The sequence below is a fragment of the Trichoderma evansii genome (assembly GCF_050947405.1).
Source record: "Trichoderma evansii strain SZMC 28006 chromosome Unknown GGI43scaffold_4, whole genome shotgun sequence".
Lineage (NCBI taxonomy): Eukaryota > Fungi > Ascomycota > Sordariomycetes > Hypocreales > Hypocreaceae > Trichoderma > Trichoderma evansii.
In genome coordinates, this window is record NW_028145202.1 from 1155808 (window position 1) to 1170469 (window position 14662).

The window sequence follows — 14662 nt, forward strand, 5'->3', positions numbered from 1 at the left end:
GGGCCCGCCCCCCCCCCCCCCCCCCCCCCCCCCCCCCCCCCCCCCCCCCCCCCCCCCCCCCCCCCCCGCCCCCCCCCCCCCCCCCCCCCCAATCCCATGAAATCATACTTTCACCTCCAACAGGCCAATGGGAACTGCTTCCAGCGCTGTTGGTCAATGCTGCGTCTGAAAGTAGCACTCGAGCATGTTGATAGCAGATCCATGCACACTGATCGGTGCCATTTTGAGCACTGACTTGCACTCGGGCATTGTTACAGTCGCTTGCTTTGCCTTTGCTGCCTCTCTTTGCTCGCTATTGCTTCCTGATGTAGAGACGGAGTTAAGGGATTCCAGAAGAAGCGAATAGAAACATCCGCGGAGATAATATAGCCTATGGCGAAGGATTTACTTTCGAGAAGTGATACCGCATATCCGCAACAAGTTACTAGAATCAAAGTCCGCTTAATAACAATTCAGCGTGCTGTGGCGTTGGTTGAAAGTATCAACTAACAGACGAGGCTGCCGATGTAGAGGCGATAGTTTGTAATTACCATGCTCGTAAAACACATTCAACTAGCAGTGCTAGTTACAGATTTGCCACAAGATGGCGGCCCTATAGGTCTAGACGCAAGCCAGCAATCTTTCGTCCGTCTCATGTCCGTCGCTTGTCGTTCAGCTCCGGAACCTGCTGCATCCTGCGTATCAGTGTCACGTACCATCAGTGCAGGCGGCGGTTTCGCTGTGCAGAGGTGGTCAAAGCTGGGAGACGGAACTTTCCGTCTCTCACTCTTGGCACCCCCGCCATCTAGACCAAGCCGGCCGCTGCCGAAGATCACTGAGGGTTACGGACCAGGTACATGCAGCGAGTACTGCTAGGTGGTAGCATTGCCAGGTACCCAGAAGGTATTATCCCGGTATAAGTGCTCGTATTACTCGCAACTTTGACACTGCCATCTTTAGACAGCAATTAAGTGACTTAGTAATTCTTTTGAAATATACACAAGCGCCTTTACCCGCAACTCCAGAGGACTCGACTTGTACGCGTACCGCAGCGCAGAACCTTTGTTCATTCTCGATGGCGCGCGCGGTTGGGGCAGGGCTAGCCCTGTGCGTCAAGAGCAGCATTTCCATGAGTAAAGCTTTAGTTGTAGTAATGCAGACCATGCTAGTCCAGGCTAGTACTAGGGCGCTGATTGCTAGTGTTGGCGGCATCAGACTGGCACTCTTGGGTGCGGGGGGAGAATTTTGGGGGCTCTCTCGGTTAGGAGAGTGACAGCTCGCTCGACACCGCCCAGCACAACCACGCAGCTGGTGCGCGCGCAGGATGATGCAGCCCAGATAGGTACTCGCACGAGCACTACTGCACGCACCACTCACCATGTACTTGGTAGTGTTCGGCAGATGCAGCAAGTGCACTGGCTGCTGCAGCCATCTTGCCATTTGCGGCGGTGCTAGTACGCATCAGACATGCCGCTGGCAGTAGAAGTTTCTACAGATCCAAGCGTGGCGGGGAATCAACTTGGGCTGGCTGGCTAGTCCTGTTAGCGGTTCGTCGCACTCCGTCCAAAACGCTACTCGAGCTCAAAATGCCATTAGAGTCGACCTGCCACGCTGCGTATCCGCACATGGAGAGGGGCTGAGGGGCTGGAAGACCGCCAATGTCTGGTGTAGAGTGCGAGTCGAAGATGCTCCCAAGCTGGCTTAGTCAGCTGGTACGTACCCAGCAGATGCTTGCTCGTCCAAGCATGTGCTGAAGCAGGGAACCTTGGTATTCCCTGTTGCAAAAGATGCTCAACCAATCATCCCACCTTGTATTGCTGCAGACAGGCACCTCGTGCATAAACCTGATAGAGACAGACAGGGCCTGGAAAGGAAGCTGATGCCAGCCAAAAGTTACTCCTAACGTCGATTGGGCTGTTGTATGTTTCCCTGTCTGTACTAGGGTATCCTTTGTAATGCCATTTCAAGATGGCATTTCAGTTTACATACATACTGTACATGCAACCTCATAACACTGGCTTGCTTGCTGCAAGAATGCGATAATAATAGCAGCACCCGTATACACTAGTAACTAGTGCCTCGTGGGCTTTTTCGAGATTTATCTGTTGAAATGGGGCCGGTATATCAGGAACATGGATGAGGAGCTCTCGAGGCATGTGGTCTAATAGCCTTACCATCTTCAAGGCCTGGGGGTTTGTTATTACTACTCCTATATACTGCTAGTAGGTAATATAGGTAGGAAATCCTACCAGTGACTGTAATATCGCAGCCCGGTTACTGCAGCAGGGCCTCCTTACCTGGTTTTATTTCTCTCTCCTTTTCTCTTGATTCCTACGTGCGAGAGGCATACTTTGGAATCCGTCAGGCTGATTAGCAGTTCACAAGCTGGGGACTTCTGCATACTAAACACGAACACGCATTTAGATTAGGTATATAGGTTCACAAGCGCACTATTGACGCAGTAGAGAGTGGCTGTACTCGTATTCGATGGCTGAGATAAAGCACACCTTAGATAGAACTCCACGTGCATGACGCTTGACATATTCCGCACATAGCCACGAGTTGCCGCTTGCCCCAAGCGTTCGGATGGTGGTAGGAGCTCGGCGCGCGCTACGGATATGTACCTTACTTGATTGAATCTTGGGGGCTGCCACCAGGAACCACGAGTAGTTCAACGGTCGATTGCCATGCAAGCACAATTATGCGCCTTTGACGTGTGCCCGTAGCACCAGCCTCACGCGGCTGTGGAGAATCAAAACATTGCGACATGCGTTCAAGCATGGCCACACTATCCCATCCGGAGCATGCGGAGGACATTGAAAGCAAGCTACCAGCATTACGCTACTCCATCCTGAGGAGCTCGCCTAGGAATAATGCTCACCTTAATGGTCACCACTCCACTCTGCGAGCGATCGTCCTTGGCATACAAAATGCTTCGCAATGCGAAAATACGAGCATAGTCGGCGTAAATAGTCGGCCTCTGCTGCGAATGCTACCGTACAACCGGGGACCTGCTACTAGTAGCAGGTAGATTTCAATATATAAGATAGTAACCATGGGAGAATAGTCGAATTACGGCGCCATCTCCCAGCATTGTGATCATTTCGCCGATGTTGCTTACTCACGGTGGACATGGGCTTTTTTGACTTTGGCATGACAGTCAGCTTTTGCCTCTGTTCATCGTGCTCAATGGTTCCAGCGAAGTGGCACGGCTGATCGGCTTATTGGTGGCGAACAGAGGGAATAAAACGCGAACCATGAGATCGAGCTGCAGCGAGCCACTGGATGTTTACAAAGCGCCAAGATGGGTATAAAGCTTCATCATGTCATGGTCGCGGGCCATCCAAGGATGTCGCCTCAAACGCCTGTAATATGTAGCCAGTGAACTGGCTTGGCTGGCATCTACCCCCTAAATTGCGCAACACTAACTGCTGGGAGCATGGCTATTACAGTCAGCTACTGGCTGAACAGCATTTGCCCCCTGACTCGACTGCAAGTCGTTGGTAATATTGTGCATATTTGTACGTCAAATTTAAAAAGAACTTGCGCAAAAAAAGGTCCTCCCACTCCCACCGGCAGTCTGCGTTGAACTTTACAAATGATATGATTCGACTTGAGGTGTGTGTCTAGCTACGACTTACTCGTCCGTCATTTCGGGTTTCCGTCTCGACTTCGGATCCGTCAAATCCGCGTTTTCCACCCAGTGGCTGATGCGGGTTCAGCTGGCAGGCATGGATGAGACCAAAAAGACATGGAGGCAAAAAAAATCCTACCCAAGCTTAATGTAGCTCGCACATGTAGTGGTACAACGAGCCGGGGCCTAATCACCCCGTTAGTTGCGTGCTCCCAAGGTTGCGGTACTTTTCGCTAGCAGCACACGGCCTGGTAGCGCTGTGCGAAGGCCTAGCACTCCAGAGCAGGTACCGCTGGACCGGCACAGCTACACTGTACTGCAGCAGGCGCGGGCACTAAAGGCTCGCAGCTAGCCCCAAAGCCGCCCAGTGCAGCCCACCCAGTCAGCGCCAGCGCTCTCTAGCAGCAGGCCGTACCTCGCCTGTCATAACCCAAAGTCTGGGCCCAAGTCCTCCCTGAAAAAGTCTCCTCATCCAAACAACATCCACGCACGCAACTCGAGCAAACCGCCCAGGAGTCAAAAGCCCCCTTGCCCCTGTCTCCTTGTTCTTGCTGCACGCCCCCTCCTTTGGCGAACCCCTCCTCCCATTTGGTACCACCCACGTCGCCTGCCCTTGTCCAGCACAGCGCAGCTAACTGGGTTTACTGGCTCCAACCCCAAAAAGTCCGCTTCCTGCCGCTAAAACGCCCTGCCCCTCTGGCTATACTTCTGCTGCCAGCCTGGATCGATCACAAAGTCGACTTTGCTATACACCAGAGCCTACAAAACTGCCGCCTCCAGCTGCAGCCCAGTGGTGAATTTGGTCTTGAACTGATCTGGACTGATCCGCAGTCTGCTCATCGAAACGAGTTCGTCGTTGCTTCCGAGTTGTGAGCATCCTTCTCGGCCTTTCGACATTCCATCTTGCAGGCGCTGTGCAGCTTGCACGCCTTGCCGCGACAGCATACCGAGGCGCCGGGGGTCGCCACTTTGAGTGTAAACCTCTATGAAGTCACGATCCCGACGCTGATTATACCTACATCGACTGAATATACGACCGATCGAACAACGCACGCTTTTACAAACGATTCTTTAGAGCGCACATTTCACCGCCATGTCTTCCACTGACCCTTCTGTTCGGCGCATCCTGCCGCAGGAGTCCCAGAACGCCCAGGCCATGGGCATGAATAGCTATACGTTTGCGCCTCAGCAATACCCCCAGAGGGAAACCCAGAAGAGTGAGATGCGCCGGCCCAGTTACAACCATCCCATAATACCAAATAGTATGGCCGAATCGCAAACTGACATACCAATTAGACTATGTCTTCGTTGACGAACACAATCGCCACAAGCGACTCAAAGGTAATTTTCGGTCATGTCTTGCAATATAGCATCACCATGGTCGCATCGACTTGACTGACCATTTCTCTCGTAGTGATGAGAGCTTGCGAAGGCTGTCGGCGCCGAAAGATCAAATGTGATGCGGCCACAACAAATACTTGGCCTTGTTCCGCCTGCATCCGACTTAAACTTCACTGCGTTCGACCAAATGGCTACGATGGTGCCACCGACTCGACGACATACGAGACCTTTGTTCCTTCAGGAAACCAATTCCAACAGATGGCGATGCCACCGCACCCACAGGGCCAGGCTCCCCTCAAGTCAGAGTCCGACATCTATGCGCCGCAGGCCGGCTACTCTGACGCAGGCTCGACTTCCTTCCAAACCATGCCTTATGACGCCTCACAGCCTCAGCACGATATTCACTACACTACAGTTGCCCCACCAATGTCCCTGGTAGATCACCAGGTAGCGGCTCAGGATGCATTCCCAACGCCGCCTACAATGCAGCAGTCATCGCAACCGGGCTCTTCACCGGGAGCATATTCTGATTCCTATCAGGGGCAAGATCTAGCAGATCTCCTCGGTGGTCTCAAGATGAATGAGATTGGAACTGGTATGATGATATTTCAAAGCTGCAGCCGCAATTTTCATTGCTGACTAACACCGTGATAGCACCTTATCTGAGAAATAAGGCGTCCTTTAGACATGAGGACCCGGCTGTTGAGGAAGACGATGGTTACGGAAATCTACCTCCCATCTCGATTGGCGCCGGCCATAGGATTCGCATCCCACCCGAATTAATGCCGGATGACGGAAATGCGATTCACTACTTCGACCTCTACTTTACCCATGTCCATCCCTATGTTCCTGTACTAAACCGGTCAATGTTCTACCGCCAATGGGCTACTGCTAGGGATTCTATTTCTCCGTTAATCCTTGAGGCTCTATTTGCCATTGGAGGACGACTGGCTGATGAGCCAGCGCAGGGCCAACAGTGGCTGGCGCTTGCATCAAGTACGTGCTGCATTGCTTCATAGGGACCGCGAGCTATCTGTACTAACACGACTCTAGGGCATGCCGATGCTTTTATGGATGTTCCCCGACTTAGCACCCTTCAAGCGCTGCTGATGATTCTCAAGGCCCGGGAGGCCGCGCCGAAGCGAGGTTACTACTACCGTTCATGGATGACCGTTGTGCAGTGCGTTCAGATGGCCAAGGATCTTGGACTTGAAGAGCATTATGAGGAGCACAAAGCCGGCCGGCCTTGCGAATATGCAAGCAATCCCACTGAATGCCAGCTGCGAACGCGGATCTGGCAGACAGTCTTTATTTGCGAGGTCATGGTGGGAGGACCGCAAGGTAAGTGACTTGCATCTCACACTTGTTATGATCGTTGCGCTTACCACTTTTATTTAGGTCGGTATAACATGGCCGTGGACATTGAGTCTGTGGATTTCAATGTGCCGAAGCCCATCCCTGGCGGAGACGACGCCGAATATCTCATCTCGCGCAACTTCACCTACTTTGCCCGTAACGTGCGAAATATTGCCAAGATAACCAGCATTTATGTACGCCTAAAGAACAGAAAGGACTGGGGAATCGATCCTGAATTCCAGCAAATGGACCACGCCTTCAGCCAGTTTTTGGCAGAAATTCCTGCCGATTTGAGTGTCACATTTCCACCAGACGGTTCGGCGCCCTGGCTGCCATCACCGTTCCTCGGTAACATTCACTCGTACTACTATCTGACTTTGATTCTATTCCACCGACCCCAATTATCGTTCTTCGATCCCACGACCCAAGAGGCTCAATGGAAACACCACATGATGATTTGCTATAATTCCGCCCGAGCTCTCTGCCGCCTGCAAGAGGCCATCATCAACTCATTCGGAGTCATGGGGTTACAGTGCATGCAGCGTGGTTTTAGCTTGGCAGTTTACGCTGGGCTTTCATGCATTGTGCTTCATCTAGTAAGCCGCGCTGGTTTCCTTAATCCCCCTATTTTTTATACTAGGCGCCGGAAATAGCAATTGTCGTTTGTTATCAGAAACCTGACTCTTTGAAATAGGTAGCGATTGTCTCTCCGGATCCCGATCTTCACACAGACGCGCGAGAATTCTTTACCCGCCACATGCGGATTATGGAAACGGTCATGGAAGCGTGGCCCATGCCAGAATTGCGAAGACAGGTCGACGCCGTCCGAGAGGCCTTTTCCGCTGACATTAGGAAGCCCTTTGTTCTCAAGCCATCTTTCCCATATGGAAGCCCTCATCCCTCTCATAGTGCCAGCCCTCCAGCGTTTCGCGGCATGGATCGCGCCAGTTCCATGGAACAAGTTTTGGATACGAGCGGCACCCAAACAGTCAGTTATATAAGCCATCCCATATCACCTCCAATCTCTACCGGCGGTCTGGACAGTAAGAGTGACTCCCCATCTGCACAGTCACTCGTTATGATGCCACAAACGGTTGGCTCCGGCATGCCACCAAACATGACCATGCCGGAGCAGCCAGCTTGGAATCCTGCAAAGATTTTTGAGTAAGTCGCTACCCAGCGTCAATCGAAGTTTTTTTTCCCCTTTTGTCTTTTTCATTTTGCTTTACATTCTTGGGCATTTGGACTTTCTCCTTTCCTTCGCCTTTCCTTGTTTTTGGGGCTACATATCTGGCCTTTTTACCACGTACATGCTCGGATCCCGATAGGCTAACACTGCATTCAGACAATGGAACACCACATTTGGTACGCCCGCTAATACAGAGCCCAACCCTGTTTCCCCGGCCAGCTCTCTGAACATTTCGTCCTCAGGTGCACCCGAAATTCCTTCACTCGATGATATTCAAGCTGTAAATTCCTCGCTACCGCCCGGCTCACAACACAGCATCTCCCCACAACAATATGCGGCTGCGCCTGTGCCGAATTTCGTCACACCCGCTATGTGGCAGGAGTCTGTAGCCAACGTATACGAAGGCGGCCTCAAGCGCGGATGGGACTACGACGGAGTCACTCCAGCCATGAAGCGCCGCTAGCGGGCATCATTCGTCGAAAGGAGCCTGGCTGGTCTCTGGCTTCCTAACAATTCTCTACTCCCTGATCCCGAAATCGACTCTAGTCATGATACCTTGGGCTGGGAAACCGCAACTGAGGGCTTATTATCTACCGGATTCGTTCCTCAGCTTTCGCCTTAACCGAAATATGGCGATACTTGTTCCATACGATACAGTTTTATTAATTCTTCTTCTATCCTTTCTCTTACGGCCATGTATAGTTTGTTTCCCCCATGTTTTATTGATTTTTTCCAAAGATTTTTGCCTTATACCGGTCGAAAATGGGAGCTATTGGGCTAATTTTATTTTTACCCTTGTTACTGATTTTTTTCTCTCCTCTTTTTTACTATTTTGCTCTGTTAAATGGCTTTCTTACTATACGGATGAGGTGTTGCATCACGACTAGGGAGGTGCGACGAGGTGTGGACGGGTGGATATATAAAAACAGAGTGGCGGCGCTCCGGCAAAACAAAAGCGACATTTGATAACCAGCTATGCCCTGCGGGCTACGCTGGCGGAGGGCCTTAATGAATCTATGATGGACAGAATTGGTGGCGTTGCAGGTCGATTCGAAACCTCTTCTCAAACTTTTTGCTTCCCGGTACATCGTCAAAGTCGGAGTCTTGGCTGGCCATGGGAAAGATGTGCAGGATATTAGCTTTGCGTGTAGTACATATATCACTGGTGTTATGGGCGATGTATATTCAGTCTCTTTTTCGCTACGAACAGACGGCAAGGCAAGGCAAAGCAACTGTTGGCTACAGCATCATGTATGAGATATTGGAGGGGACTCTTTACACAGAGTGGACCCTGGGGTGATGAATTTCAAACGATTTGAGTTTTTTGGTCTTTAGATACCTATGTTATGATATCAGGATGGGGGAGTTTCAGGGCACAGTGTAGTGCAGCACAGCACATTGTGATGAAGTGAATCCATGTCAAAAGACATGTGGGAGTGTTACTATTAGAATTATTAGTGCTACCTAATACCACTACTACTACTACGTACTATGAACGGTGTCCGTGCAGGTGGCAGGGGTTCCGCGGACAGTGCAGACCCAGATTTAGTAGTAGAATTGTAACATGAGAGCCAAGTTTCCCTGTGGGGATGTCCTTTTTCGCTGGGCTGAAAATGGATATTGCAACGAAATAATGCCGAAAAATTGAGGGGGGTTAATCAACACGAAAAGAACGAGCGGGCGGGCGGATGTTTCTTTTAGGCGGTGGAACCCCCCCCAAATAACCCTCGTTGTTATCTACGGATAGGCTGGGATTGCCACGCGATGTGCCGCTGATATATTGGCGATAAGATGAAAAGCCAGGTCATGTTGTTTCGTAAAGATGGAGGTGTGTCGTTGTGGCTTTGCACTTTTGCACAGCTAAGAGTGGGTTTGGGGAAACGGGCGCTAGTGTAGCGATAGGATAGAGTCTTCCGGAGCTGGATGGAGCTGAAACAGATAGGGTAGCGACCTGTTACTGGCGATTGAAGCTAGGTAATGGGATGAAGTCTAGAAGGCAGATCAAGAAAACCAAGTAGTGTACAGTAGCGAGATGACACCAAGACGGAGAGATAGCCAGGGGAGGGGGGTGTGGACAAGAGCTAAGCCTTAAGATCCGGTTGGCTCAGACGAAAGATGTGATATATGCTAGTTAGTCTTTGCTCGTAAACCTGCCAAAGAACAGCCAGAAACAAGACAGGAACCATGATAGTCTATACCCCATAATACGTATCCTCTCTTGAGGGGAACGAAGAAGAGACGAATGGAGGACCCATCGGAGATTGATAAGTAGGTGTGAGTGGGCGGCGCTAAGAACTTTTTTTCTGGAACCCAGTCTGGGGAACTTTTTTATTTTGCCCTACGAGGGCTGTGTTTACGTTTAGCTTGGACGGCAATGCTGGAGAGAAGGGGGGGAAGACATATAACGGAGTTAATCTACGAAGCGGTTTGCGTAATATGAGCGTGCATGTGCGTGAGTACTAACGTGGTTTGATGATAATTTTCGTGCAAGTACGAGATAAGGGGGAACTATTGGGCTCGTATGGAGTGTAATGGGTAAAATACCTATATTTGTACGTAGACACATGCATACACAAGGTGGTATTGAATCCTACGAGCAGTTGTTTGTTGGGACTTGGGTCTTGATTTGGTGGATATATTTGGAAACCAGAGCGGCAAAATACTTAGCCAGATATATGCTTACTTTCTTGGCGCATGGGAGAAGGGATATATAGGATTACGCGGCATCGTGAGTTTTCAATATCTTTTTAGTTATGTTTTGATCTGTTTTAATAAGTAATCCTACAACTTTTAAAATTGCTGACGTATATGGCATATGCCAAATGTGTTTCCGTTACTTCGCACACCATAATTGAACCTATTTCGTATAGAGACGAATGGCCAGTAAAGTCAGATGAACAATATACTTTGCCGTTCAGGGTCACCTGAACTACATTAGGCTATATGTAAACAATATTTGACTTTTTCCTGTCTCTTCTCTTGCATGGACTTTTGATATTTGATGTGGATTCTAAGCAGCAGATGCCGCTCCTAAAGGAGGTGTGGGCGGTTCTAGCATTGGTGCCATTCGCTTATTTCATTAGTCGTAGTATTTGTTTTTCATCTGCGGCTTATTGTAATGGTATTACCAACTACATGAAAAATACATGCCGCGTATACGGAGCAATGTATGCGGTGTGATAAAACTGCGCCTTTCATGCCATGTACGTGTGGGAACAGTTTCCATGGCTGGGCGCGGTTGGTTCTGTTTGGATAAGATGCTTCTTTGCTCCGTATTTTGCTTTTAACAAACTACTGCATGTTTTGGAGGAGCCATATGTATGTACGGCATGTGCATGCATATGCGTGATAACGCCAACGAGGATTCTAGGGCGCCAACTAAAGCACGATCAGGATGGGATACATCGCCACAGTGTGTATAGAAAGAAATAGTAAAAAGGCGGATTTTTTTTTTTTTTTTGGGAAGCGAGAAGAGGGGGGGTGTGCGCCGCGAAATGCCGAGGCTTGTTGGTGTGTGGCTTAGGGATTTTCGCTGCGATCTATGAGATAGTATGGGGGAAAATAAAACAAAAATTTTGACATGTGAGAGAGAGAAAACAAGACTTGGAAGAGGACAGGGGTGCAAGGGGAAAAGCTGATCTTGGCTGGGCTGGAAGGGAGACGAGGTGCCGGGATAGTGTGATGAGGCACTGGGCTGCGATATTTTTAATTTTCTTCGTTTTTTCCCCCAGTCTCTACAGAGTACGTACTGCTGCTCGATACTTGTCTCATCTTTTGTTGTTTTATGTTGCATCGGGTGACTCAGACTCAGGTGAGCCTCGGTACTGGAAACGGAGAATGCTCCAAAACAAAGGTGAAGAGGTGAGAGATTCTTGGCAGACTGGGGGCGGGGTTTTAGAGAATAGTCGCAAACGAGCTGAGAAGAAATAAAAGGAAAAGAGAGAGGGAAAGCCTCGAACAGGAAATTGTCTCAAAGTGATACCATGGTGAAGACCATTTTATAAACCTCACAATTCATATCGTCCAAGGTTACAGCCTTGTCCTTTCAAGCTAGACCATCACAACTCCACCGAATCGTGCTTGGAGCAAAAACCCTTCCTCCATGCAAGATCACGCAGATCGAAATCGGAAATTCCCCAGATTCTACTACAGACAAATGCGAACCTCTTTCGCAGACACTAACAATTTTAGCACTGCTACTGCTAACTAAGAATAACCAAGAGCATTGACTGTCAATGTGCAGTGGAATGGAGTATAGACGTTTTATGCGGCTCGGGTGACATCCCGTAGATGGGGAACACGGACATGTTACTCATTTTGTTTTTAGCGTTTGGGCTGTTGATGGGTTTTTGGGTGGATAGGTGAGATGGCGTTGGGATATTCATGGTAATAAGCAGTAGTGGTATCTTGATAGACGACGACGGCTGTAAATTGTTAGTTATATAGACATTCAAGAAAAAAAAAAAAGAATGAGATATCATGAGATGGGATATAAATCACATCATTGTGCAAAGGGACTATCATTCATAGCTCTCTTTAGTCTATCACTGATATATAATACATAGTACAATTTCACCTATTTGGCTTTGATACATGGAAACTTTTATGACGCCTTGCTGGAGTCAACGACCGCCCTCTTCTCAATCTTATCCTTCAACGCATCCCAAATCCACGCCTCTGTCAAATCTTTGCTCTTCTTCGCCTTGGCCTTCTTCTTCTCTGTCCCCACCTGTTGTACTCCAAACTTGGTCATGGCCCGCAAGTTATACCACTTCCTCGTCTCATTCTCCACCATTGCGTTCTCAGAGTCTCGTACATAGTTTACAATGCCAAAGCGCTTTTTTGATGGCCGCAGGTGGCCTGCCTGCATGGTGCTGTATCGAGGTTTGGCGATGGCGCTCATTGTCGTGAGGGTAATCTCCGTTGAGGGGGGGAGAGCACCGTGGATGAAGCGCTCAAGAACTGGTCGGCTGGTGCGTGCGGCTGGAGGGAGGTGGATGTAAATGTGTGTGACAAAAGGGGATGTTGTATATGCAACGAAGACGAGAGGGATGAGACCACAGAGAGCAACTACAGCAGAGTTAGTATATTTCAGATGCGTCATTGCAACGGAAGAGAATTCGAAGCGCCAGTAGCAGCAATGCAGCCTCTTCCGCATAAAGAGGATATCGATATGTCGAATATGAACTCTCACCAACGGCAAACTTTGAGGAGAATCACATCTTCAATATCACAGCAACTCACCTCCTGCAGTCTCCCACTCCGGCTTCTCAGCCTTGACATATCCCGGAACAACAACAAAAGTAAAGAAGGCTCCAAGGAACAGCGTCGTCACCTTGAGCATAGCCAAGAACGTTATCCTCCCCGTACCCGCATGATAGATAAGCAGTCTCTCAGCAACATCTGTATTCACCATCATTAGCAAGTGTCTCATAACAAAAGACGATTAATTTGATGGTCACCGTAATGCTTAGATCCAACGTTAGCGGCGGCAGCTTTCGCCTGCTGCTTGGCCTGCTGCTTGGCCTGTTCAGCTGCTGAGAGATTCGGTTTTGAAATGGGCTTTTTTGGTAGTTGAGCGTAGCATCGCCGCAAGAGACATCTGCTTTCAATGGGTTGTATGTGGTGAGGTCGGACGAGATTTTGACGATTAATGAGGCCGGATGGTGACGAGAGGCCGGTGAATGAGCTGAATGGCTTTTTACTACATAATCTTAGTGAGAGCATGTTGGGCTATGAGTTCTTGTTGAAATCAAGAGCTCAATTAAGCTGTGGCTGACATGTAGTTGACGAACGGCGTTTTTGCTTCGGGCTAGTTGGACGGGATTGGTCCACCCCGCGATAACGATAAAAGAGCTCCAGCTGCCACTAAATAGGCAACTCTATCGCTACCATATCATTTCCATATGGCGTCGAAACTATCAGATCATATTGAATATTTAGTTTTTTTTTTAATAGTCAAACAGTCTCTTGTTTTATTTTTAATGTGATACTATCTTTCCGTGCATTCCGTCTTCACTCTCCTCTATTTAACCAATGTTCTTGGTAAAAAACTCCTTCCACTGGTCAAGCGTCCACCCAGAACTGGTATCTTGAACAACGCCATCAAAAACTACTGTAGGAGTAACATGGACGCCCACCAGACGATTCATCTTGGTGACAACCTTTAGGTCGTTGGTCACGGCATTGCCCGCGTTCAGCGACCCGTCCTCGCCAGCCTTCTCGGGAATGGCCAACAGCTTGTAGACCTCATCCTCATTGACGCCAACCTTGGCGGCGACTTTAGCCAGGCGACGGTAGGTCTGATTTCTATGCTCGCTGACCACCGAAATATCGAAGAACGACTTCTGCTCTGCGAAGAGCTCACCGCTAAAAGCCCAAAACTTCTCGGGAGCCAGACGCAGCACCGCGAGACCAGCCTCATGCGTCAGCGTGGAAGACGGGTGCCATGGCTGCACCTGCTGGCGGAAGACAACAGTGAGGCTGTTGGCCCAAACGGAATTCTCGCGAATGGCTGGCCAGACTTGAGTTGTAAGAGTGTTGAAGATTTTGGCGGAGAAGGGGCAGACATAGTCGAGGTAGATCTCAAAGGTGTGAGTTGCGCGCGGGACAGACGAGGTTGAAGCTGCTGGCGGGGCAAACTCGAGCTTGTGGCCGGCAAACTTGGGAGGGACAGCCATTGTGGCGATGTGTTGCTGCTGTTTGCGCGCTTGTTTATTGAATAATTAATTAGTGATCAAAGGTGTTAATAGCGTTGAATTTATAGGGCTTCCAAGCTTTGGGAGAAATGATTAACTTGATTCTTTTAAAGATGAGAGAGATTGTTCAAATCGCGGATGGCACTTACCCCTCAACCCCTCCGTCTTACAGATCACAGGCCGTACTTTACTCTTTATGTGCAAGGTGATGTCAAAGAGGCTTCATTCGCGGGCGTACCTGGCCTCTAATTATGGCGGGGCAATCTGATAGGATAGGATCAGCCCGAATGGCGTATGATTGCGTGCGATTGCATAATCCCTCCGTCTACTGAGTTTTGACACAGCCATGACAAGTTTATTTTTTGTATGGACTATTGGGCTTTGAATGCGGTATATGATCTATCTTCCATCTATTTTTATTGCTGTTATACTCAAATAGGTATTAAGATAGCTTCGTAGATGGGA

General features: G+C 49.3%; 3 protein-coding genes across 3 annotated transcripts; 1 reads left to right on the forward strand and 2 right to left on the reverse strand.

Annotated features, from left to right (window-relative positions):
• Window positions 1–4706: 4706 nt before the first annotated feature.
• Window positions 4707–7962, forward strand: GGI43DRAFT_381218 (uncharacterized protein; the record flags this gene model as incomplete). Its single annotated transcript, XM_083203087.1, has 8 exons — window positions 4707–4830; window positions 4910–4954; window positions 5028–5549; window positions 5609–5950; window positions 6008–6295; window positions 6353–6906; window positions 7005–7474; window positions 7656–7962. 8 exons carry the CDS (start codon window positions 4707–4709, stop codon window positions 7960–7962), a joined length of 2652 nt encoding a protein of 883 aa, XP_083063361.1.
• A 3735-nt stretch (window positions 7963–11697) lies between these two features.
• Window positions 11698–13377, reverse strand: GGI43DRAFT_291189 (uncharacterized protein). The gene is made up of 3 exons (XM_083201390.1): window positions 12962–13377; window positions 12744–12902; window positions 11698–12569 (listed from the first exon to the last, which is right to left on the reverse strand). Exons 1-3 carry the CDS (start codon window positions 13224–13226, stop codon window positions 12103–12105), a joined length of 891 nt encoding a protein of 296 aa, XP_083063362.1. The 5' UTR covers window positions 13227–13377; the 3' UTR covers window positions 11698–12102.
• On the reverse strand, window positions 13378–14348 carry GGI43DRAFT_291188 (thioredoxin-like protein). Its single transcript, XM_083201389.1, has one exon. The coding sequence runs from the start codon at window positions 14177–14179 to the stop codon at window positions 13529–13531; it is 651 nt and encodes a 216-aa protein (XP_083063363.1). The 5' UTR covers window positions 14180–14348; the 3' UTR covers window positions 13378–13528.
• Between the last annotated feature and the right edge of the window lie 314 nt (window positions 14349–14662).

Coding starts and splice junctions, on each gene's coding strand:
- GGI43DRAFT_291189 (XM_083201390.1), bottom strand. CDS start 13,226: ATGCTCTCACTAAGATTATGTAGTAAAAAGCCATTCAGCTCATTCACC. Junction 12,903..12,961: donor CGTTGGATCTAAGCATTACG/GTGACCATCAAA, acceptor TGGTGAATACAG/ATGTTGCTGAGAGACTGCTT. Junction 12,570..12,743: donor GGAGTGGGAGACTGCAGGAG/GTGAGTTGCTGT, acceptor ACTCTGCTGTAG/TTGCTCTCTGTGGTCTCATC.
- GGI43DRAFT_291188 (XM_083201389.1), bottom strand. CDS start 14,179: ATGGCTGTCCCTCCCAAGTTTGCCGGCCACAAGCTCGAGTTTGCCCCG.